This window comes from Bos javanicus, chromosome 3, assembly GCF_032452875.1.
Source record: "Bos javanicus breed banteng chromosome 3, ARS-OSU_banteng_1.0, whole genome shotgun sequence".
Lineage (NCBI taxonomy): Eukaryota > Metazoa > Chordata > Mammalia > Artiodactyla > Bovidae > Bos > Bos javanicus.
Genome location: NC_083870.1, coordinates 98,106,881 through 98,134,179, shown reverse-complemented (window position 1 = coordinate 98,134,179; position 27,299 = coordinate 98,106,881). Strand labels below are relative to the sequence as shown.

Below are 27,299 nucleotides of genomic sequence, written 5' to 3'. Positions count from 1 at the left end.
TCGTGTCCGACTCCGTGCGACCCCATAGACGGCAGCCCACCAGGCTCCCCCGTCCCTGGGATTCTCCAGGCAAGAACACTGGAATGGGTTGCCATTTCCTTCTCCAATGCATGAAAGTGAAAAGTGAAAGTGAAGTCTCTCAGTCATGTCTGACTCTTAGCGATCCCATGGACTGCAGCCCACCAGGCTCCTCCATCCATGGGATTTTTCAGGCAAGAGTACTGGAGTGGGGTGCCATGGCCTGCTAAGTACTAGTGATTATCAATAAGTAAGACCAATAGGATCCTTGCCATTTTGGAACGGACAGATTAGTTTGTTTTTTTTTTTTAAAGGCAGACTATAAACAAAGATGTAAATAAAGAAGGAAATAAATACATAAAAATTGTGAAACATGACTTGAAGAAAATGTACAAAGACAGGCTTATCCCTTGGTGTTACAAGTAAGGTGGCTTCTCCAGGTCCCATACAAGACAATGAACATTATGCTTTTTGATGTATGTGTGTGTGTGCATGTGTGTGTGTTTACAGGCATGCTCACAAGCACATATATTACACAGATCGGTATACATGTATGTGTTTAAGTAAATTCCACATAATAGTGTGGGTCTGCACCAGGTGAACTATGCCAGGCCCACACTCCTCTAGGGACAGCCTTAAACAAGGGCACAGCCCTATACAAACACTATATGAGGGATGGTTCTATTTAAGTGCTATGATCTCAGATGCCAATGCTTGCATAGACAGCAAAAGAATGCATAAGAATCACCTGGAAACTTGTAATAAAAATTTCCAGTCTCTATTCTCAGCAATTTTCATTTAGTAGGCCTGGAATGGATTGTCATAAAGTTCCACCTATATGATTCTGACACTTTGGTAGATTTGGATCCTCAGTCACAACTCTGCCTTGGCTCTTCTGTATTTCTTTCACCAAAATCAAAGCATGGCAAAGAACTATGCTATTCAGTGCCCTAAAGCACAGAATAAATCGTCTTCAAGTAAATAAACAAAAGTATTATAAAGAAAGGTGTGATTTTTGTTTTGCTTTCCTAAATATAATGCCTCCTCTTATTAAGAAGTTTTCACTTAGAGGCAGAAAAGATAAATCCTGGGGAAATACTTCTCAAAATGCAGAACATGAACTACGAGTGATACAGCAGGTTTTTAATATGCTGTCCAAAATAAATTTAGATAATACACAAGATTATTTTACATGGTGCATGGACATCCACTAAAAGACAGTGTATCACAAAGGAAAAAATGTACTTTCTTTTCAGTTCTCTTTCAATCAGAAATCTTCAGTTAGCTATTGGTAATGTCTGCTACACCTGTATGTCATTGCTTATCTCATTTTAAGAAATAGAGAACATGTCTCAGAGTCTTGTTATCTAGCTAGAATTTAATACCATTGTTTTGTTTTCCCTGTATTTTTAAGGCTATCATCCATTTAAAGCATATGATACTGATTTTCATTTATATTAATTTTCATTTATACTTATAAATGAAAAGAAGATGAACTTTCAGTTTTTGAATTTTTAAATTAATTTCTATTACAGTTGATTTACAATATTGTGTTAGTTTCCACTGTACAGCAAAATGAATCAGTTATAATATATATATATATATCTCCACTCTTTTTTAGATTCTGTGGATTTTTTAAAGATAGCATAAATTATATGCAGATATTGCAAAAATTATGAGGATGCTGCTGTATGAATGAATGAATGAATAAAATTTAGCATTACTACTGTGAGATATCATTAAAAGTAACAGCCAATTTTGCTGTCTCTAACTTCCTCTCACACAAACACACACACACACAAACACAAATAACTAGTCCAAATGAACAATCGAAAGTCGCAAAATAGTTATAGGAGACACGCAATGAAAAGTCTATTCCAGACAAAATAATGACATTCCATAAGATGACAATTATTGTTTGTAAATTTCTTGACTAAATGAATATGATAATATCTGACCATACATTTCAGAAATTTACGTATGCTCTAACCTGAAAGCCAGGATAACTATCACATGTAGTTTTTATTACATACCTTATAATCCTTGGGTCGATAGCAGCCAAGATGAGAATGATCTAAAAAAGGACATATAAAAGAAACTATAAATATTTCCACCAAAAATAAATTTGGTTTAATCTTTGCTTTTTCCTACAATCACTGTTTCTATGATTATAATTCACACAGCAGTTTTCAGAAATACGTTCAAAATCCTTCAACAATGTTACAAAGATGATAAGCATAAGTTCAAATCTATAAGTTCTTTAGCAAATAAATGATTTCACAAATATTATTTTCATTACAGTAGGAGGTATCTGATATAGACCATGTTAATTTTTCTTTGATAAACCAATCTGTGTGCATGACACTTTTTAGTTGACAAACCAGTTTATGATAATACATATTTTGAACATGCAGACTTGATAGATATTGCCAAACTACAAGTATTCCTAATCTTGGAGTCTATGCCTGAATTAAGTGAGTGTAATGGAAACAGGACCAGCTTTAGCAAGTGGGAGCACACTGTCCTGTAGTGTATACATCTTGCTGACAAATAGATGTGCATTACAGTTTAGGCACCAGCACTTCTAATATGGTGACGGGCATATTCTCTGACTTTTCCAGTACTTCAGCTGTCCCATGTACCTCTTTCATTAGATTACATTAGATATTACATGTGAGGCAGTAAAATAAACGCTAACTGTTATTACTAACAGCTTTCCTGGTGGCTGCAATGTGGGAGACCTGGGTTCAATCCCTGGGTCGGGAAGATCCCCTAGAGAAGGAAATGGCAACCCACTCCAGTACTCTTGCCTGGAAAATCTCATGGATGGAAGAACCTGGTAGGCTACAGTCCATGGGGTCGCAAAGAGTTGGACACGACTGAGTGACTTCACTTTCTTTCTATTATTACTAACACAACATCAACACATTACTATTGAATTCTAACTCAAACAAGGCCAGGTTCAATCTACCACAGATGCTAATTTGGTCAAGCTACACAATTAATTTCATGCCTCATTTTAAAAGTATAAAGACAATGCTTACCTTACCTCAAAACAGAGTTATAGTTATGATTAAGTTATACAATTCATAAAAGTAACTATTCTCAGTATTTACAACAGTGGGTTATAAAATTATTTCAAATCTCTCCCTAAAACAAACCACTACATTATAAATGTACATTTGGTGTTCTATTTATTACTTAAAGGAGTCAACTTTGTAGAATTACAATCTCTATTATATTGATAGATGAGAAAATCAGAACCATAATTTGAAACTCTACTTTACTAATACATTTCAATAAAAAAACACTCTTAACAGTCTATATTTTACCTTCCCTAACCACTTTGTACAGAAAAACAGGCTATACAGATACAGACCCAGGATAATCTGTGCCGTGCTGTGCTTAGTTACTCAGTTCTGTCTGACTCTTTGTGACCCCATGGACTGTAGTCCGCCAGGCTCATCTGTCCATGGAATTCTCCAGGCAAAAACCATTTATAAACTTACTCTAATTCAGACAAACTTCTACAGTTTTCTTTCATTTTTATAAATTAAACTAATACTTTGATCTGAGGTTTTCTAATGTTCATATTTAATCACCCTTACTAACAATTAGGCACTAACTATATCCTAAATGTAGGAGATAAAGGACATAAAAATCATGGCCCATGGTTGTACAGTGCTTATAATTTACTTAAGTTATTACCAAGTCAAATAACAGCAGCATAAAAGGACAAGCTACATCAGAATGGTACTGGCAATTAATGCTATCAAAAAGTCATATCAGAGCCCAGTGTCTCAAAGTTGAAGACAATCAGGCAAAACTTCCTATAGGAGGAAAAAGTTGAGCTGGGCCTTAATGTATGGGTCACACTAAAGAAAAGTATAAGGAAAATGAAAGAACTAATTTAGATTGTGTGTGAGTATATGTGTGCTCTTGAACAATTTACATTTCCTTAAATCTCAGATTTCTTCATCTGTAAAGTGAGGATAACTAATAGTACCTAAAATTTTTGAGGTTACTGTGAGTAATGAATCAATGAAATACAAGTACTTAGAATAGTGGCTAGCAGAAAACACAATATATATTAGCTATTATTTGATTCTCCTATAATCTCATGAAATCAGTGTTACAAAATGAATATTTGTGTCCTCCCAAAATGTGTATGTGGAAGCCCTACTCCTCAAAGTAACAGCATTTGGAAATGAGAGGTATTTGCTAAATCCTAAGCAAATTAAAAAAGGACAACTTTAAAATGCTCAAATGACCAGATGAAGCTTCCAAATATTCTTAACGTACGAGAGATACTAAGTTTCTTCAAAAGGATTGCATAGATTAGAATTATATTTCATGGAAATTCTAGCCAGAGAAAACTTGGAGATTTTATCTAAAAAAAAAAATACATCTAAAGGATAGTAGGGAAAGGAGTAAGAGAGTGGTGGAAAAAAAAGGAACTTGGGGTTGTAAGATCTGGGTTCAAGTTCTATAGTGCTCCAACAGGTCACATAGCCTCTCTAAGCTTTGGTCACTCTCTTCCTGATCAAACATAGTTAAATCCACCTTCACATGACTCGAATGAAGACTAAATCAATCAACACTGGTGAAAATGGTATCCAATAGGAACTTAAAAATTATTCTGCAAGATAATTTGATAAGAAAATTTTCAAGAAGAATTTCCAAGATAGTCATAAGTGAAAATTTACTATGCCTAAGACAGTCTATCGTAAGAAATTTCCACAAGTATTTAAATAGCTGATGAGAATCCAAAGTACAGTTGCTCAACTACGAGACAGAAAGAAAAGCAGTCCACAGAATAGGGGCATTAAAATTAGAGAAAAGAGAAGGGAAGCTCTTTATGGTAAAAGGCAAATAATAAATGTATAAAGAAAAATGGAATTTTTAAAATATTTGGTAAAAATCACCATAATAAACTGTTTCCAGCAAGAACCATCAACATATGGTAAAGAGGTCAAAGTCAAGGAGTATTAACTGAGTCTTGATCTCCCCAAAATTACAAAGGGAAGGAAGAAATAGCAGCTTTTTCCTGCAGAAACCTAGCAGATACCACCGTAATCAAGTGAGCAAATTAACATCATCAGTAACAAAGCAACATCACATACATCTTGACGTGCTGCACTGAGAGTAATATATCACTTCTGTTGTACTTTGGGAGAAAAAGAATAAATCTAATAAAGAGGAAAATAGTAAAACAAACCCAAATTGAGGGATTTTCTATTTAAAAAGTGGCCTTTACCCTTAAAAATGATCACAAACACAAAGAAAGGCCAAAGAACTGATCCATATTAAAGAAAACAAAAGAGATGTGGCAACTGAAGGATATGCATGATGTGGCATTCCTTTTGCTATAAAAGTATTAGAACAAGTGGCAAAATCTGAGTTAGGTTTATAGATTAGTCAACATTATTATATTGTTAGTTTCTTGTTTTGATAATTACATCACCTTAAGATAAAAACTGTGTTAATTTTCTCGGGCTGTCTTCTACCATAAATTAGGTGAATTAAACAATAAACATTTATTTCTCATACTTCTAGAAACTGGAAGTCTGAGATGTGGGTGCCAACACAGCCAGGTTTTGGTGAAAGCTCTCATCTGGCTTGAGGATGGCTGCCTTTTGGTTGTGTCCTTACATGATAGAGAGAAAGGAACAAAACTCATCTAAACCTAATTACCTCCCAAAGGTAATGACCCATCTCCAAATAACACCACTGGGGGTTAGAACTTCAACATGTGAATTTTGAGGGACACAATTCAGTCCATAGCAACGTCGGGAAAAATTTTTACGCAGACACACATACAGAGATGGAGGCAAGGAGGAGAAAGAAAGAGAAAGATTGAGGGAGAAGGAAAGGCAAATATTAGTATTTGTAGATTCTGAGTAAAAGGCATAGGGGAATTCTTTGTACTATTTCAACTTTCTATAAGTCTAAAATTATATCAAAATAAAAAGTTAAAAGAAAAAGCACCTCATTATGACCTAATTGTACCTCTATATAGGCAGCTGATTGCTTTGATATGAAGTTACTAGAAACTATAATAGTTCTGCTGGGAAATATATAATAATTGTTAGGGGAAATCAGATATTTAAGTGCATTCCAAAAACATCTTCCCAAGAAAAGTCTATATTGAAGTCATTTTCAATTTTTCTGGTCTTTAAAGCATATTTACTCAATGTCTATAAATTTAGTCCAAGAGGGGAAACAGTATAACATCTGTTCCTAATTTCATATAATCTATTATTCAGAGTACAAAAGGCTTATCAATTACCCTATTTATCTCCCAATTAATGCTAAAAAAGGAAAATAGGTGAGTGCAAACTCTTCATGTTCTTAGATAAGAATGTTTTATATCCTAATTTTAAAAGAGAGAGATTATATACTAGAGTTTAGAATCAGAAAGAGACAAAGCTCACAATATGTTGATTGTATTTTTTTACTCTCACTTTTCTATGCCTTTTTCTTAGTGTGCAATAAATTAACTTAAAAGCTTCTGGTGAATTGACTAGCCAGCGTCTACAGATATTAATACTTAGACGTCCCTAATTAGGCTTCCCAGGTAGCTCAGAGGTAAACAATCCTTCTGCCAATGCAGAAGACGTGGAGATGCTGGTTCAATCCCTGGGTCAGGAAGATCCCTTGGGGAAGGAAATGACAACCCACTCCATTTTTGTGACTGCCTGAAGAATCTCATGGACAGTGCAGCCTGGTGAGTTACAGTCTGTAGGGTCACAGAATCAGACACAACTGATCGCGCATGCGCGCGGGCACACACACACACACACACACACACACACACATATCCCCAACTATAAAATACTATTTAATCTTCTTTATTAAAATCATCTTCATATTGAACTTAGAAATAACCTATCTAACTATTAGGATCAGGCCTAAAAATGAAAAAAAAAATTGTTATAAACTAAATCTAAAGAATGTTATCTTTCCCGAAATATAAATTTTATTGTGACAGTTGATATTAAGTGTCCTGTGTGCTAGGGCATCTTGCATAGTAATATTTATCATGTTATCTTCATTCTTCAATAAACTGATAATCAGAGTAGTTAAGATAATTTGTTCAAGAATGCTCCATTTATAAATAAGTGGCTGAGCAAGCATTCAAATATACGTGTAAATGTATGTCTAAAAGTATCAGCTTGAACTCTTTCTACAACTGTATTTCCCAAAGCCTGTTCCACAAGCAGTAATGCATGTTAAAGCAGGAAAAAGGTTTCATGGCCAAATAAATTTAAAAATTGTTGAGCAAAACAAAATCAAAGTTTTTTGTTGTTGTTTTGTTTTACTAAAAGGTATCACAGTCTTTAATATGCTAATATGTGTTTTGAATCACAAAGAAGATGGCTTATAGCAGCATTTAAATTCTATTATTTTTAGAGAGTATCTACCTGGGTGTCCCATAGGTTTTAAAAAGTGTCATTGTAACATACTTTCCAATATAGCCACGATTCTGTTTTTTTTTTTTAATTGATAGGAAAGATAACTAAAACAATAGAGATAACTTGTATATTACCATTGTGCAGCCTGGACCATCCATCTCTTTCACAGTCTCTGCCAGGAGATCCAAATAGAGCATCGGCCCTGGGACTTGGGGGATCAACCTAGAATAAGGAAAATTTCAATGTAACAAAAAGCTTAATTTTTTTTCAGTCTAATGGTAACAGAAAATCAAGTAAGGTGCATAGATCACATATCATCAGGTTTACATGATACTGCCTACATAGTTCAGGCACGTTCCAAAATCAGAGCTTAGCCAAGTATTTTGCTATTTGTTTTTAAGTAAAATTTAAATCCCAGAAATTTAAAATTATATTCTGAATCCACTCTAAAATCAACAGATTTACAGTTGAAATGTCCATTATTCTATTGCCTAATTTGCTTCCCACTACAGAGTTAAAAGGCAATGGCACCCCACTCCAGTACTCTTGCCTGGAAAATCCCATGGACGGAGGAGCCTGGTAGGCTGCAAGTCCACGGGGTCACTAAGAGTCGGACACGGCTGAGCGACTTCACTTTTACTTTTTACTTTCATGCATTGGAGAAGGAAATGGCAACCCACTCCAGTGTTCTTGCCTGGAGAATCCCAGGGACGGCGGAGCCTGGTGGGCTGCCGTCTATGGGGTCGCACAGAGTTGGACATGACTGAAGCGACTTGGCACAGAGTTAAAAAGAGAAATCTTACTTTGCTACATTTCAAAAACAAGTTTAGCCTTTTATTACTTATCTCCTTAGCATACAGATTTTGAATTTAGTGTCTTTACCTGGCTGTGTTTAAGAGCCAGCATTCTGAGTATAGGAATAACATATTAACAGTCATCCATGTTTTCTAACAAAAAGAGTCAGACTGATTTAAATCTGTGCAAAAAAGACAGCTCTATCTACCAAAATTAAAAGTTTTTTACATAAAAGGGCAATATCAAGAGTGAAAAGGCACCCATGTAGTAGGGCAAAATATTTGCAAATTATTATCTGAAAAGGCATTAATATTCAGAATATATCAACAAACTTCAAAAACTCAATAAAAAAAAATTGAGCAAAGGACTTCAAAAAAGACTTCTCCAAAAAAAAAATATATATATACAAATGACCAATAAGCACATGAAAAACCATTCAGCATCACTAGTCATTAGTAAAATGCAAGTCAAAAGTCTATTTTACCCCCATCATGAGATACCATTCTACACCCTCAGGATAGCTACAATAAAAATAAAACAGAAAATAACAGACATTAGTGAGAATGTGGATAAATTGGAAACATCATACACTGCTGGTGAAAACACAACAAACTCTGGAAAAGAGTTCGGCAATTCTTCAACAAGCTAAACACAGAATTACCACGTGTTAGTCCCTCAGTTCGGTCTGACTCTGTGAACCCACAGACTGTAGCCCACCAGGCTCCTCTGTCCATGGATTTCCCAGGCAAGAATACTGGAGTGGGCTGCCATTCCCTTCTCCAGGCAATCTTCCTGACCCAGGGATTGAACTTAGGTCTCCCGCATTGTGGGCAGATTCTTTACTGTCTGAGCCACCAGGGAAGCCCATATGGCCCCGCAATTCCACTCCTAGGTATTAAAGCAGTTGGGAATTAAAACAGATATCCACAGGTTCAATGCACGATACTGGATGCTTGGGGCTAGTACACTGGGACGACCCAGAGGGATGGTATGGGGAGGGAGGAGGGTTCAGGATGGGGAGCACATGTTTACTTGTGATGGATTCATTTGATATTTGGCAAAACTAATACAATTATGTAAAGTTTAAAAATAAAATAAAATTAAAAAAAAAACAAAACAGATATTCAAACAAAACTTGTACATGAATGTTCACAGAAGTACTATTCACATAACTAAAAGGTGAAAACTCAAATGTCCATCAACAGATTAATGGATACACAAAATGTACACTGAATTATTCAGCCATAAAAAGAATCAAGTGCTGATACGTGCTGCAACACAAATGAAACTTGAAAGCACTGTACTAAATGTACTAAATGAAAAAAAACAAAAAGGCAAAAATTGTATGTTTCTATTTATATGAAATGGCAGAATCAAAATATTATATTATGACTATTTTACCATAATAGAAAAAAATACTAACTTCCACATAAATAAAAAAAGCAAAGAATGTAGCTTAACTCATAGAATGGTTGTGCTGGTTTGTTTGGGAGCACACTAGTTCCTTGAAACTTCTTTATTCTTTAAGATTACTTTTTATATAGTACCTATAAAACTAGAATGTCTTTCCTAGGAGTATTATATTTTGTATATTCATATATCAATTAAAATTTTGCTTGGTTACCAATTTTGTTAAGTGCTTTGAAAATCATGAATGGTTACAGAGGTGGGAGGCATATGTTTATAAACACAGTTGGAAAAATCTAGTCCTTTACAGTCACTGAAAGTAATTTTGTAGCTATAAACTTAGAAGCATGTATTTCTTCCTGTTCATTGCAAGTTGAAAGGGAAATTATTTAATAAAAATCTCAAAATTTATACCAAGAATTAAAAAAATTATTCTATTTTAAGTAGTGACATGAAAATAATACTAAACATTTTAAGAGTAGTTATTTCCCTAAGCAATTTTTATGTGGCTAATGTTCAAAATATTCCTAGCTATCTTTGTACATAGGTATTTTAATTAAAGTGCTAATATTCCTTCAGGTTAGAATTTAGTCCTTTCTTTTCAATTTAATTTGCAATTGTGGGCAAACAAAATTAAAGGCATTCTGGAACTGCCATCAAACAAGCAAGTAATCATATCTGGATATTGTTCAAACAACCAAAAACAGTGACCAGAACCTATAAACAAGTTCTATAATTAAGACAAGTGCAATTACAATGATCTCAATAAAATGTAACCATTTAAAAGTTACCGTAACTATTAAAATTTTTTTTTACAATAAAAATCTATTACTTTAGGCTAAAATAATAAAAGATACATAGTCAAAATAAGAAAATGGAATGAAATATTGCTTAAAGTATATCTAAATATTTTTAAAATGGTATCACAAATGTTAAAAAAGCTATTAGATCATCAAAGGAACATGTTTACTTGTTTGCATTTACATTCACATTTTAAAATTTGGGAAAATGCACTGGAAACATTAAAGTAAGAAAGTGTTTTATAGATACCTCAAAAAGTTGTTTTGCTTCTATAGGCACTTGAATCTTCAAGTTTATTATTATATAAAGCAATTTTTTAAATTAATTTGCAATTTTTTGTTACTGAAATGCTTTTAAGGTAAAATACTTATAAAAATTAAAGAAATTATGAAGATTCTGAGAAAGATTTTTATTAAGTATTATTCAGTTCAGTTCAGTTCAGTCATTCAGTCGTGTCCGACTCTTTGCGACCCCATGAATCGCAGCATGCCAGGCTTCCCTGTCCATCACCAACTCCCGGAGTTCACCCAAACTCATGTGCATCGAGTCGGTGATGCCATCCAGCCATCTCATCCTCTGTCGTCCCCTTCTCCTCCTGCCCCCAATCCCTCCGAGCATCAGGGTCTTTTCCAATGAGTCAACTCTTCATATGAGGTGGCCAAACTATTGGAGTTTCAGCCTCAGCATTAGTCCTTCCAATGAACACCTAGGACTGGTCTCCTTTAGGATGGACTATAGACCCTTAAAAATTAGCCAAAATCTTTTTGACTATCATATGGATACAAGCTTTAAACACAAAACACATCATAACAGGCTTCCATACAGAAAGATTAGAAACTCTATTACCCTTAAAGTTAAGTCTTCTCTTTGAAAGGCCTTTCTGTTCCCATCAAATGATGATTTGCTTCAAACTCCATTATATAAGGTTTAGCCAAGGGACATAATTACAAGGGAAACTTTTCCATTACAATTTTTTAAAGGGCTGGGGGGTGGGTGTCTTCCTTTTCACAAAGAAAACTAGTTCCTATTTTAAAATCCTACTCTGCCATTTTAGTACTAATGTCAATTATATATCAGTTCAATTTGTAAAATTACACTGTCCACTTATAAGAAGAAAGGAAACGGCTACTTAGAGGACTTATGGGATTCATAATGGAGCTTGATCTCTGTCAGGTTTAAAGGCTGCAAAAGAATGTTTTTATTAAGTTAATTTTCCATTTTAGATTGCTAGGCTAACATACAGTTCATGAAGAAAAATTATTCATATAAGCTAGAAGTTGAAAGAAGTTTGAGTAATATTTTAGTGCAATTACAAATTAGATCAATTTCAAATGGAAATGTTTCAAAGAACACATACATGTCTAATCACAAATGGAGGTTTATCTGTTTCTTTTTTGAATTCATAAGGGCCGAGATTTAAATGGGCCAGCCGCCGCCTGGTGTCTTCCGATAGCTCACACATGCGTCTTTTTGTGTAAGGAGATGGAGAGTGTGATTTTGAAGAAATTGTAGGCTGTTCGTAGTTTTTTGCATTTATGCAATACTTATTCCTCTCAGGTGACTTGGATTTTTTCTTTTGTGACCTTGATGTTCTGTTTTGTAGTCTGCCGTGTGGTTTTTCAACTGGAGCCGTATGGTAAACAAATTTATCCTAAACATAAAAAATAAAAATTAGTTTGGCCAGGAGAATATATTTTATACATATTATGACCCTTGGGTAAACCATATATATAACCAAGGTTATAAGGTACATATAATCTATCAAAACCAACTAGATCAGTCTCTCTTATTTGTGCAGATTCTGGGGGAAGTCAAATCCATATCCTCCCAAATAACTCTGTCTAGTAACAAGTAAAATATACTGTACCATACTTCTTCTTAAGTATAATAAGTACTTTATAAAAGTTAAAGCCCAATATTTAATCATTTGAAAAATCTAAGAAAAAATTAAAAAGTTATTTTTCAATATACTAAAGATTAATGTAAATGTTGGTTTATCATTTATAACTATGTATTCAAATAATTGGCTATATAATTTAAGAGGGTAAGTATAATAATCTTACAAATACACATCTAATTAGTTGATTATAAAATCCTAATGGAGAAAACTATATATGTTTTATTCATACTATTATAATTACATATACTTGCACAATATGAAAATCTGAAGTAAAGCTTTTTACATATTTTCATTGAACATATTATTTGAATTATACAAGGTGATTAGAATTTTAATATCTCTTCTAAACTTTAAAATTCAATGGCAGATAACCATAACGTCTTAATTCTGTACTTTCATAAAAGTAAAAATATCCAAAAGACATGTTACAAATTTTAATAACTAGTACTCTATCTTCTAATAATATTGGCTAATAGTCCAAAATTTTAAAAACAAACATGATATTTCTAAAATTTTTGAGTTATTAGGATATTTTATTCAAATAAAAATTATTCTGCCTTACAAAAGCTGGGTCACAAATAAACAATGCTAAGACCACTTCAAGCATTATCTAGATTTATAAGCTTTCCAATATTAGAGAAAACAGACGGTTAAGAATCTGTGAATGTCCTCCTAACTTTATAACTTTAAAAAACCACCTAACCTACCTCTGCCCTTTTCTACCTTCTCCCTACCTGCTATGGGTATCTATTTCAGAGTAAATAAAATACAAACATAAAATAGAAAAGTCATGCATTTTTTAAAGCAGATAAACAGAAAAGAAAATAGGAAAACAAGAAAACATTTCCTGATTAGGAAAAAGGTAAGTCCACAAGTTTCATACAGACCAGCAGCATCAGATTATTTCATCATCTTTCTTTCTTCTCTAGCTCTTGTTAATGCTCCTGGACCTTCTCCCACCTTGTTCAATGACTTCAACAAGTAATTCAGAATTTTCATCCCATTTCATGCATCTTTATGACATCACACTGACTCAAAGCAGCAGCAATGTTAGCACATGAACCTTTGAGGTTTAATAAAATGTTCAAGCAATGAATCTTTCCAAGACCTTGGACTTAGACTTTCTACTGCTGAGCTTTAACTATTTCTTTCTACTTTATCTTAGATTTCATCATTATTCAGATTCACTGCACCCTAAACTCTGAAAATCTCTTGTTGACCAAACCTTCTTTTCCTCAACCTACTCCTTTTATTTTCACTGAATCTGTTACTTGCCCTCCTGTCCTCTTCAGCCCCTAGATCTCTTTCCCCTAGATCTTCATACATTTTTAGTGTCTCTTACTTTCAGATGCAGATGAATCCATCATTACCTATTTCAGCAATGCTGTAAAGTTCCTTCTTACCCACTTCTATTTATACCAAACCAACACTAACTCGAACTTTCTTCTTCATTACACTTTTTAAATGCTGAATATCATACAGAAAGTGAGCTATATCTGTGCTGCATCTACCACAGATTCATGCTTTCTAACCTAATCAACCCTTAATGTATCCTATTAATGTCCAACAAAACTTAAAATGCTAAGTCACTTCAGTCGTGTCTGACTCTGTGCAAACCAGTAGACAGCAGCCCACCAGGCTCCCCCGTCCCTGGGATTCTCCAGGCAAGAACACTGGAGTGGGTTGCCATTTCCTTCTCCAACACATGAAAGTGAAAAGTCAAAGTGAAGTCACTCAGTCATATCCGACTCTTAGCGACCCATGGACTGCAGCCTACCAGGCTCCTCTGTCCATGGGATTTTCCAGGCAAGAGTACTGGAGTGGGTTGCCATTAGTGGCTGTTTTACACTGTTTCATACAAAATGGCTCCCTCCATCAGCTACCAGGCAACAGCAATTGTAACAAAAGGAGACTTGAAAAGTGCTTGTCTTCTTTTACTCCAGAAAAACTTTTCTGCCTTATGTGAAGGAGCTGAAATTTGCCTGCTAGATGAGGACAGTCTATGGCCATCACCCCAGTTGACATCAAGCCAAATACCAGGAATGTAAAGTCCCTCTCAGACCAAGAAGTCATCTAGCTGCCAAACATTTAGGTGAAGCCATCCTAGACCACTCAGCCCTAGCCTAGCCAGCCCAAACCAAAAGAAAGACACAGCCAAGCCACACAACAGTGAGAAACATCTTAAGTTACTTAGTTACACAGGAAACCTGATACAGATTATCAGACATACTAATAAAGTCACTTTATTAATATTAATACGTAACTACTTACTACTAATGATAAACTCTAATCTGTGGTAGGTAAAAGAAAGTAAGTAGAAATGATTTATTCCAGAAAATCCCAATAATATACCTTATTATTATCAGTCCATTCAATTGGTGACATCAATTGTGATTTAAAAAACTTGAAAAAAAAATGTTCCCAAAGGAATAAAGATCATTATAAATATTTATAAACCTAAATTATCATATGAAGTTTATTTTACTCACTCTTAAAAATTAAAATGGTTTGTCTTATTTAAAACTGTATTTAAAGCTGAAAATGCTGTTTTATAGCCATTAAAAATTTAATTGTAACTAATACTTACTTGGGAAAAAAGTGGATTTAGCATGTTCTCAAACAGTATCACATAAAATTAAAATTCTGCCTGTTACCATCCACAATTTTAATGTAAAAATGTATACTCTGTTGCACCTATCAGACAATATATTCTAATATCTCATCTATGTCTTCTACATCTCAATTATCTTAATTAAAACCATAACCTCAGTAACAGTCACAAAATTTATTAATTATATATTACATGCCAGGCACATATATTCTCAAATCTTTAAACCAGTCTTATGAGGAACTTGAAACCAAATCTGTCTTATTTTCAAGAATATTATCTTAAACACTAACATCAGTAACTAGTTTCTCACATTTCTGTTCCACAAAGAACAAATGACAAACACTGAAACAGCAAGTCAGCCGAAAGCTTAGAGAGGAAAACGCTAGTCCAGTGAAACTACCAGTGGGATGACAGCTCTCATTAATTAGTAAGGAGTCTCCCACCAAGCTGTACACTTAGAGCGTGTGCACTCTTCTGTGTGTATGCCACACTTCCGACCGAAAAAGAGAACTTTCCACCCATCAGCAGAAGCGAACACCCCAGCGTGGAAAGGAAACTTGTTCTGATCAGGGAAAGAATTTACGACAATTTATAAATGTGCACAGAGCATATCTCCAAACAAGTCAGTAAGCCAGCTCTACATCTGGCAAGCAAGTCATCAGACCTCTAACAGCAGTATTTCATCTTGCATTTAAAAGAAAAATAATTAGGCTAAACTCTGACATAGCAAATGTCTTGCTAAACAAAGTAAAAAAGATCCCCTTGATAATCCTAAAACTATATTTTACCTTTTTTAGCTTGTTGTCACCCTGAGAAAATTTACTGTTAAACTGTGGATGTAGGAAATTAACATTCTACTTTTCCCACCATAGGTCCAGTCCTGCCCTGTTTGGGGCCACTAGGCTTTATATAGTCCTGGCTCATCGTCACAGGCTGCTCATTGTTACCTGGTCATAATGCAGCCACATATGTATGAGTAATGCCTGGACATTGTTAGATCATCTGCGGACAGGGTAGCAAGATGAGCCTGGTGACTCAGCAGAAAGTTGGACCAAAATGGAGTATTAGATCCAGATATCTGAGTTTGCTAAAGACAGTTTTTACAAACATAGAAGGTACTTAAACTGAAATAGCCAAGCTTCTCTTGATCTGATAGCATTAGAACAGCCACCAAACTCGAGCAACAGTCCCTTAAGGAATCAGAAACACTCAAGAAGCTATACCTACTAAACACCTATAACCCAGTCTGAGTACCTGTGGTCCCATTTGATAAAAAGGGAACTTTTTAGCAAATCCTTTGAACTTTAAGTTCTTTAAGATTTATAGAAGCCTCCAATCTGGTTCTCTGTGGGACTTCTTGATCCCAACATCTTTCTGGCAGTTTAGTTTCTTTCCATTTAAAACAACAACAACAAAAAAACCATGAAGTAAGTAAGTCAATGTACCATCTACCAACTGTAACAAGCTTTTCACATTAACACTTATTAACATGTAAACAAAATGCTAAGTATCTATGATAACTGCCTTAAAGATTCAAATATAATCCCTTACGATTATACAGTGGAAGTGAGAAACAGATCTGATAGAGTGCCTGATGAACTAAGGATGGAGGTTCATGACATTGTATAGGAGACAGGGAGCAAGACCATCCCCAAGAAAAAAAAATGCAAAAAAGCAAAAGCAAATGGCTATCTGAAGAGGCCTTACACATAGCTGTGAAAAGAAGAGAAGCGAAAAGCAAAGGAGAAAAGGAAAGATATACCCATTTGAACGCAGAGTTCCAAAGAATAGCAAGGAGAGATAAGAAAGCCTTCCTCAGTTATCAATGCAAAGAAACAGAGGAAAACAATAGAATGGGAAAGACTAGTGATCTCTTCAAGAAAATTAGAGATACCAAGGGAACATTTCATGCAAAGATGGGCTCAATAAAGGACAGAAATGGTATGGACCTAACGGAAGCAGAAGATATTAAGAAGAGGTGGCAAGAATACACAGAAGAACTATACAAAAAAGATCTTCACGAGCCAGATAATCACGGTGGTGTGATCACTCACCTAGAGCCAAACATCCTGAATGTGAAGTCAAGTGGGCCTTTAGGAAGCATCACTACAAACAAACCGAGTGGAGGTGATGGAATTCCAGTTGAGCTGTTTCAAATCCTAAAAGATGATGCTGTGAAAGTATTGCACTCAATGTCAGCAAATTTGGAAAACTCAGCAGTGGCCATGGGACTGGAAAAGGTCAGTGTTCATTCCAATCCCAAAGAAAGGCAATGCCAAAGAATGCTCAAACTACTGCTCAGTTGCACTCATCTCACATGCTAGCAAAGTAATCCTCAAAATTCTCCAAGCCAGGCTTCAGCAATACGTGAACCATGAACTTCCAGATGTTCAAACTGGTTTTAGAAAAGGCAGAGGAACCAGAGATCAAATTGCCAACATCCACTGGATCATGGAAAAAGCAAGAGAATTCCAGAAAAATATCTATTTCTGCTTTATTGACTATGCCAAAGCCTTTGACTGTGTGGATCACAATAAACTGTGGAAAATTCTGAAAGAGATGGGAATACCAGACCACCTGACCTGCCTCTTGAGAAATCTGTGTGCAGGTCAGGAAGCAATAGTGAGAACTAGACATGGAACAACGGACTGGTTCCAAATAGGAAAAGGAGTACGTCAAGGCTGTATATTGTCACCCTGCTTATTTAGCTTATATGCAGAGTACATCATGAGAAATGCTGGGACGGATAAAGCACAGGCTGGAATCAAGATTGCCAGGAGAAATATCAGTAACCTCAGATATGCAGATGACACCATCCTTATGGCAAAAAGCGAAGAAGAACTAAAGAGCCTCTTGATGAATGTGAAAAAGGAGAGTGAAAATGTTGGCTTAAAGCTCAACATTCAGAAAACTAAGATCATGGCATCTGGTCCCATCACTTCATGCCAAACAGATGAGGAAACAGTGGAAACAGTGACAGACTTTATTTTTTGGGGCTCCAAAATCACTACAGATGGTGATGGCAGCCATGTTATTCAAAGACGCTTACTCCTTGGAAAGAAAATTATGACTAACCTAGACACCATATTAAGAACCAGAGATATTACCCTACCAACAAAGGTCTGTCTCATCAAGGCTATGATTTTTCCAGTAGTCATGTATGGATGTGAGAGTCAGACTATAAAGAAAGCTGAACACTGAAAAATTGATGCTTTTGAGCTGTGGTGTTGGAGAAGATTCTTGAGAGTCCCTTTGACTGCAAGAAGATCTAACCAGTCTATCCTAAAGGAGATCAGTCCTGAGTGTTCATTGGAAGGACTGATGTTGAAGTTGAAACTCCAATACTTTGGCCACCTAAGGTGAAGAACTGACTCATTTGAAAAGACCCTGATGCTGGGGAAGATTGAAGGCAGGAGAAGGGGACGACAGAGGATGAGATGGTTGGATGGCCTCATCGACTCAATGGAGATGAGTTTGAGTAGACTCCAGGAGTTGGTGAAGGACAGGGAGGCCTGGCGTGCTGTGGTCCATGGGGTTGTGAAGAGTCGGACACGACTGAGTGACTGAACTGAACTAACTGAACTGAAAGATCCAAAAAATGTGAAATGAACTGCAGCCAAAATAAAAAAAAATAGCACTTGCCACATGACCAATAAATATGAACTAATACATTAAATCATTAAATACTTTAATTAAATTATTTTAACCTGAGTGCGGCACTTTCTTGAACTTATCAGACATTCAGTAATCACTGAGGTTGTAGAAAATTCCAGCTTTGGAGCAATTCCCTGAAGAGAAAAGACAGGGTATTATTAGACATTTTAACTTTTAAAAAGATAATTATTATTGATGAAAATAAAACCTACAGTAACAAACATTTATCAAGGTTCAGCTGCTTTATTTGTTAGTTTGAACTTCTTATTAAGGATAAAGACAACAAACTAATGTTAAATGTTATCAAGAAACAGTTTCACTGCTGATGATTCACTTACAAGTGATTATATCACTTTTATGGAGAAATTAAGAAATTTTTCATTTTCAAGTATTTCCCTATAAAAAATTTTAAAGATTGTTAATAATAATATTAAAGTTCTAAATATGTGAAAATACTTAATGGATTCCAACTCTTTTAACTCTTACAAATTGAGACATACATAACTACATAATCAAGAAATACTTTCATAGTCTCTAGATGCTAAAAAATATTCACAGCTCCTGGGTATATAGTTCTTGAATATAGAAGACAGATAAGTCTCTACCAATTCTTCCAACAGTGTTTCCCATAATGAAGCTTAAATCCAGATCTATGAATGAATGAATCTGGTTTCTATTTCTTGCAACATTTCAATCATCAGCTTAAACACTGTTTTGAGATAAGTAGAGAAAAATGGTAAAATTCAAAGGAACAGTCACAAAGTACCTGAGAAAATATCTGGAAGCACACAAATGACAGCCACGCAAATTATAGTTCATCAAAACATCAAAGATACAGAGTTGTCTGTGCCCAGGGCTGCTTCATTCTAATATAATGGAAGTCAAACATCTTACCCTGTCTTTGACTTACTAACTTTAAAGTTTCAAACATTATACACTACAAAAAAGTTAAATATGAGCTACCTATGAATTAAGTGGATGACTTTTTCAGCAAACATACTTTTATTGATGATATCCACTATGCTTATTTATTAGTTATCTATTGTTGCAAAGCATGTTACTTGGCAGTTTAAAACATCATTACACGTTTATTATGTCACATAGTTTCTAAGGGTCAGCAATCTGGAAGAGGCTGAACTAGGTGATTCTGGCTTGAAATCTCTCCTGGGATTTGAGCAAGACATTGTTTGGGCTGTAGTTATCTGAAGGCTTGTCTGAGCCAAGAGGATTTGCATCCTAAGATTCACACAGCTGCTGACTGGAGGACTCACTTCTTTTCCATCTTTTAAAAAAGAGGACGTGGCTCCTTATCATACACACCTCTCCACAGGACTTCTTGAACGTTCTCATGATATGGTAACTAGTTCTCCCAAAGAAAAGCAAGGAAGAAGACACAATTCTTTTTATGCTTTAGTCTTATAAGTCTAACACTGTCACTTCTGTCACTTTCTATTCATTAGGGCTCCTAAGTACAATCCACATTCTAGAACAAAAGAAGCAGACTACATTTTTAGCAGAAGGGCATGAAAATTGGGGGGGGGGCATGTTTTTAGACAATCACAATTCACTCTTTGTTCATAAATTACTTAGATTTCTCTCATGTGTAAAATAAATGCATGCCCTACAGAAGGAAATAGAAAGAAAGGGAAAGGAAAAAGTTTCACCCTTTTAAAACACCAGCTTGAAATCCAGGATGTTGACATCTAAATCAAACCATTATTTAGCCGTCTCCAGTATGGTTCTTTAAGTACAGTTCCAAGAATATAGTTCCTTACAATTAGAATATATATGAACTAATAAAGAAACAAGTTATGTGCCCCACATATAATCAAGGTATGTATGTAGCAGACAGGATAATCACTATAGAATACAAGAGGCAAACAGGAATCACTTTGTTATTATTCTTATTCAGTGGCTAAGACATGTCTGACTCCTTACGACCCCATGGACTGCAGCACATCAGGCTTCCCTGTCCTTTGCCATCTCCCGGAGTTTGCTCAAACTCATGTCCATTGACTGAGTGATGCCATCCAACCATCTCATCCTTTGTCACCCCCTTTTCCTACTTTCTTCAATTTTTCCCAGCATCAGGGTCTTTTCCAACGAGTAGGCTCTTTGCATTAGGTGGCCAAATGATTGGAGCTTCAGCTTCAGCATCAGTCCTTCCAAAGAATATTCAGGGTTGACTTCCTTTAGGACTGACTGGTTTGATCTCTGCAGTCCAAGGGACTCTCAAGAGTCTTCAGCACCACAGTTCGAAAGCATTAATTCTTTGACACTCAGCCTTCTTTATGGTCCAACTCTCACATCCATACATGACTACTGGAAAAACCATACCTTTGACTATACAAGACCTATAGGCAAAGTAATGTCTCTGCTTTTTAATATGCTGTCTAGGTTTGTCATAGCTTTCTTTCCAAGGAGCAAGTGTTTTTTAATTTCATGGATACAGTTACCAACCCAGTGATTTTGGAGCCCAAGAAAAGAAAATCTGTTACTGTTTCCACTTTTCCCCCTTCAATTTGCCATGAAGGGACTGGTCCAGATGCCATGATCTTTGTTTTTTGAATGCTGAATTTCAAGGCAGCTTTTTCACTCTCCTCTTTCACCCTCATCAAGCGGTTCTTTAGTTCCTCCTCACTTTCTGCCACTTGAGTGGTATCATCTGCATATCTGAAACTGCTGATATTTCTCCTGACAATCTGGATTTTGATTAGTGATTCATCCAGACTGGCATTTCACATGATGTACTCTGTATATAAGTTAAATAAGGAGGGTGAAAATACACTGCCTTATCTTACTCCTTTCCTAATTTTGAACCAGTCCATTGTTCCATGTCTGATTCTAACTGTTGCTTCTTGACTCACATACAAGTTTCTCAGGAGATAGGTAAGGTAGTCTGGTACTCACATCTCTTGAAGAATTTTCCAGTTTGTTATGATCCACACTGGCAAAGGCTTTAGTGTAGTCAAAGAAGCAGAAGTAGTTGTTTTTATGGAACTCCCTTGCTTTCTCCATGATCCAACAAATGTTGTCAATTTGATCTCTGGTTCCTCTGCGTCTTCTAGAACCAACTTGTATATCTGGAAGTTCTCAGTTAATGTACTGCTGAAGCCTTGCTTGAAGGATTTTGAGCATAACCTTGTTAGCAAGTGAAGTGAGCCCAACTGTATAGTAGTTTGAACATTCTTTAGCATTTCCCTTCTTTGGGATTGAAATGAAAACTGACCTTTTCCAGTCCTGTGGCCACTGCTGAGGTGGCCATATGGAGTGTAGCTGACATACTGAGTGCTGACATATTGCGTGTAGCACTTTAACAGCATCACATTATCTTTTAGGATTTGAGATAGCTCAGTTGGAATTCCATTGCCTCTATTAGCTTTGTTTATAGTAATTCTTCCTAAGGCCCACTTGACCTCGCACTCCATGATGTCTGGCTCTAGGTGAGTGACCAAAACATCTCGATCATTAAGATTTTTTGTGTAGTTCTTCTATGTATTCTTGCCACTTCTTTTAATCTCTTCTGCTTCTGATAGATTGTTATCGTTTCTGTCCTTTATCATGCCCATCCTTGCATGGAATTTTCCCTTGGTATCTCCAGTTTTCTTGAAGAGATCTTTAGTCTTTCCCATTCTATTGTTTCCCTCTATTTCTTTGCTTTGTTTGTTTAAGAAGGCCTTCTTGTCTCTTCCTGCTAGTCTCTGGGACTTTGCATTCAGTTGAAAATACCTTTCCCTTTGCTCCTGGCCTTTTGCTTCTCGTCTCCCCTCAGTTATTTATAAAGCCTCCTCAGACAACCACTTTGCCTTCTTGCATTCCTTTTTCTTTGGGATGGTTTTGGTTATTGCCTCCTGTACAGTGTTACAAACCCCCACCCGTAGTTCTTCAGACACTCTGTCTATCAGATCTAGTTCCTGGAATGTATTCATCATCTTCACTGTATAATCATAAGCGCTTTGATTTGGGTCATACCTTAATGGCCTAGTGGTTTCCCCTACTTTCTTCACATTACCAGTAGGGGGAAGGAAGGGGGAATCTAGAGACAGGGGACAGAGAAGTACAAACTACGAGGTGTGAGCCAGCTTCAAGTATGTATTGCACAACACAGGAAATACCCAATATTTTATAATAACTGTAACTGGAAAGTAACCTTTAAAAATGTGATAAAATTTCACATCCTTTTATAATATATATGCTCTAGAAAGTGGGCGCAGAGGAAACATACTTCAACATAATAAAGGCCATATATGAGAAAGCCACAGCTAACACCATTTTCAATGGTGAAAAGCTGAAAGGCAACAAGGACACCCACTCTCACCACTTTTCTTCAATGTAGTTTTGGAAGTTCTAGCCACAGCAATCAGAGAAGAAAAACAAATAAAATGAATCCATGTTGGAAGGAAGAAATAAAACTATTTGCAAATAACATGATACTACACAGAAAATCCTAAAGACACCACCAGAAAACCACTAGTGCTCATCAATGAATTCAGTACAGCTGCAAGATACTAAATTAACATATAAAAATCAGTTGCATTTCTATACACTAACAATGAGCTATTAGAAAGAGAAATTAAGGGACCAATCTCATTTATCATGACATCAAAAGGAATAAAACACTTAGGAATAAAACCTACTTAAGGTGGCAAAAGATCTGTACTCCAAAAATTATAAGACACAGATTGGAGACAACACAAACAAATGCAAATGCATGCCATGTTCTTGGATTGGAAGAATCAATATTGTTAAAATGACCATACTACCAAGGCAATCTACAGATTCAATGCAATCCCTATCAAATCACCAACAGCATTTTTCACAGAACTAGAATGAATAATTTTAAAATTTGTATTGAAACACAAAAGACCCCAAATAGCAAAAACAATATTGATAAAGAAGAATGAAGTTGGAGGAATCATGCTAACTTGAGACTACACTACAAAGCTACAGTCATCAATATAGTATGAAACTGGCATAAAAACAGACACACAGACCAATGGAACAGGTTGGAAAGCCCAGAAATAAACCCCGACACTCATGGGGAAAAGATAGTCTCTTGAATAAGTGGTGCTGGGAAAACCTGGAAAACTGGATGGCTACATGTAAAGGAATGTAATTAGAACACTCTAACACCATATACAAAAATAAACTCAAAATGTATTAAAAACCTAAATATAAGACCAGATACCATAAAACTCCTAGAAGAAAACATGGGCAGAACACTCTGACATAAATTGCAGCAATACTTTTTTTTGAATCAATCTTCTCTAATAATGGAAATAAAGGCAAAAATAAACAAATGGGACCCAATTAAACTCAAAAGCTTTTGCACAGCAACAGAAATCATAAACAAAATGAAAAGACAATGTACAGAATGGGAGAAAGTATCTGTAATGGGATCAACAAGGGCTCATACAGTCCAATACAAAAAAAAAAGCAGAAGACCTAAAAAGAACTTAATGGCCATCTGTATGTTCATTTTTAGATTTATTTACAACAAGCACATGAAAAGATGCTCAACATCACTAATTATTAGAGAAACACAAATCAAAACTACAGTGAGGCAATACTTCACACCAGTCAGAATGGCTGTTATCAAAAATTCTACAAATAATAAATGCTGGAGAGGGTGTGGAGAAAAAATAATCCTCCTACACTGTTGGTAGCAATATAAATTGCAACCACTCTGGAGAATAGTATAGAGGTTCCTTAAAAACCAAAATTGGAGGTACCATATGATCCAGCATTCCTACTCCTGGGCACGTATCTGGAAAAGATGAAAAATTCTAATTCAAAAACGTACATGCACACCGATGTTCACGGCAGCACTATTTACAACAGAAAAAACATGGAAGCAACCTAAATGTCCATCGACAGATTAATCGATAAAGAAGACGCAGCATATATACCATGGAATACTACTCAGCCACTAAAAAGAATGAAATAATAGCATTTGCAGCAAAATGGATGCACCTAGCAATTTTCATACTAAGTGCCATAAGTCAGAGAAAGACAAGCATTATAGATTACTTATATGTAGAATCTAATAAATGATGCAAGTGAACTTGTTTAAAAAACAGAAATAGACTCAGAGATACAGAGAACAAACTTGGTCACCAAAGTGGAAATGGGAAGACTAAAAAATTAGGAGTATGGGATTAATCAGATACATATTACTATGTATATGATTTAACAACAAGGGAACTATATTCAATATCTAGTAATAACCTATAATGGCAAAGAATTTGAAACAGATGTGTATATATACATATATATACACACATACATATGCATGGGCTTCCCAGGTGGTTCAGTGGTACAGAATCTGCCTGTAATCCAAAAGACCTGAGTTCCATCCTTAGGTTGGGAAGATCCCCTGGAGGAGGGCATAGCAACGCACTCCAGTATTTTTGGCTGGAAAATCCCACAGATGGAGGAGCCTGGCAGGCTATAGTTCATAGGTTTGCAAAGAGTCAGACACTACTGAAGCAACTTAGCATGCATGGATGCACATAGACACATATATACATATACAGAGAAATGGATAACTAAATCACTTTGCTGTATACCTGAAACTAATAGAACACTGTAAATCATCTTTACTTCAATTTTTTAATTATATAAAAATTTTAATTAAAAATTAAAAAAATAAAATACAAAAAATAAAGTAGAATAAAACCTGCTTCATTAAATTATTTTCTGAGGCAACAGCTTAGATATTTGGAGATTTTAATAAAGGATTTTATAGTTATAACCTTGGTTTTACCATCAGACCATAATTTCCTGAAAGTGCCCTAGAATAATTTTTGCTCATAAGTCATTCCTTAATTTCAGCATTACTTGCCATGGGGGAAGGCTGAGAATCCTTAAAAACAGTAAGTTCTACCTCCTTTTTGTATTATTAACAGCATTTCCTTTTGCATTTCTCTCTCCTCTCACATTTTTCTATAAGCAGCAGTAAGAAACCAGAGAGCCCCCCTAACACTCTGTCAGAAAGTCTCCTTAAAAAGACCACCCATTTCATAAGTTATTTTTAATATCCTACATGGCTGCTAAACTTTATACCATCACACAACAAGGGTTCCTTCTTCCACTAATTTCCAATAACATTTACCTCATTTTCCTGCAAACATTCATTTGATAATTTCTTCAAGGCTCTTCAAGCTCTTATCTACACTCCAAGAAAGCTGTTCCAGCTTCTGCCCTCTTCAGAGAGGTGCCTGAATGTCCTCAAACATGGCAATTGGTTTCCCCAGGAGTGAGTGATATAAGAGTGAGAGCAAAGAGGAAGCCACAGTGCATTTAATGACCTGGTCTCAAAAGTCTAACACTGTCACTTCACCACATTGTATCTGTGAGAATCACTAAGTAGAGTCCATACTTAAGAGCAGTAGAGTTGGCTCTGCATTTGGAAGACAGGAGTGTCAAACCGTTTGAGCACATATTTTATAACTACCACAGCCTGGACTGCAACTTATCACTTTACCCCTCCCCATATATTGCTGGTCATACAAGTAAACACTTGGTGTTTTAGCCATTAATTAGATCTTTCAAGACCCATATGTATCAGTTGAGATTTCAGGGAAACAAAATTACTAGCATATACACAGAGATGGATATTTATTTTAAGGAATTGGTACATGCAATTGTGAGAATGACAAGTCCAAAATCCATAGGGAAAGCTAGCAGACTGGAAACTCAGGCAAAGTTGATACTGTAGTTTTGAGTGTGAAATCTCTAAGCAAACCAGAAGGCTGGAAACTCGGGATTTCTATATTACAGTCTTGAGGCAGAATTTCTTATTCTTTGGGAAACTTGAGTCTTTGCTCTTCATGTCTTCAGATAATTGGATGAGGTCTACCTACATTATCAAGGGTAATCTCCTATACTTAAAAGTCAAGTGACTATAAATATTAGTCACATCTACAAAATACCTTTACAGTAACATCGAGACTAATGTTTGACTAAACAATTGGGCACTACAACCTAACCAAAAGAAATATAATCATCACACATCTGAAATGTCAGTTTCCTCTATGAAGTCTACAGTAAGATGTGATTCATTTATTCAATTCAATCAAGAGGCATATAAGTACTTTATGCAAAGAACAATGCTAAGAATTAAGATCAAAGACAAAGTCACAGATTTTGTTTTTATGGGGTTCATGGTGTAGAGACGATATTAACATCACCACTACCATCCATAACAAACAGCACCTTGCTATGATCTCCCTGGCCATTACCATATCACTAATATTTATTGATCATTCTCTATGTGCCACGTTACTATAGTAACCATTTACAAGCATTCATTAATCCACAAAAAACATGCCATCTCCAAGGTATAGCAGTCTCGTTTACTCAGGCAGTCTGTGACAGTGCCAAGATTTAAGCCCAAATGTGACTTGAATTCTTGCTATAGTGATGGGTTCAGAAAGATGCCCTAAAACCCAGATAGATTGTCTATGCTAAGAATTATGAGGAGGAGTGCATTGTGTCCTGCCAGGACAATGAACTACTGATTATAGAGTGTGTTGTTTACTCACATTTAAATACAATAACTGATGTGATTGAATTTATATCTGCTATTCTGCTGTTCAATTTATATATGTGCCATATCTTTTTTTCTATTCTTTCTAGTGGTCATCCAACAAACCTGTAAGGGTTCTACTCTACTGATTATCTGTGTGTGGGCTGG

General features: G+C 35.6%; 1 protein-coding gene across 2 annotated transcripts in view; it reads right to left on the bottom strand.

The window, feature by feature from the left end:
* Positions 1-27,299, bottom strand: part of SPATA6 (spermatogenesis associated 6) — a 165,338-nt gene that overhangs the window by 63,563 nt on the left and 74,476 nt on the right. For both annotated transcript variants that reach the window (XM_061412053.1, XM_061412054.1), the window contains exons 6-9: positions 18,655-18,735; positions 11,794-12,087; positions 7,568-7,655; positions 2,052-2,092 (exon numbers count right to left, since the gene is read on the bottom strand). In XM_061412053.1, coding sequence (XP_061268037.1) covers positions 2,052-2,092; positions 7,568-7,655; positions 11,794-12,087; positions 18,655-18,735 — 504 coding nt within the window. The remainder of the gene's footprint in view (positions 1-2,051; positions 2,093-7,567; positions 7,656-11,793; positions 12,088-18,654; positions 18,736-27,299) is intronic.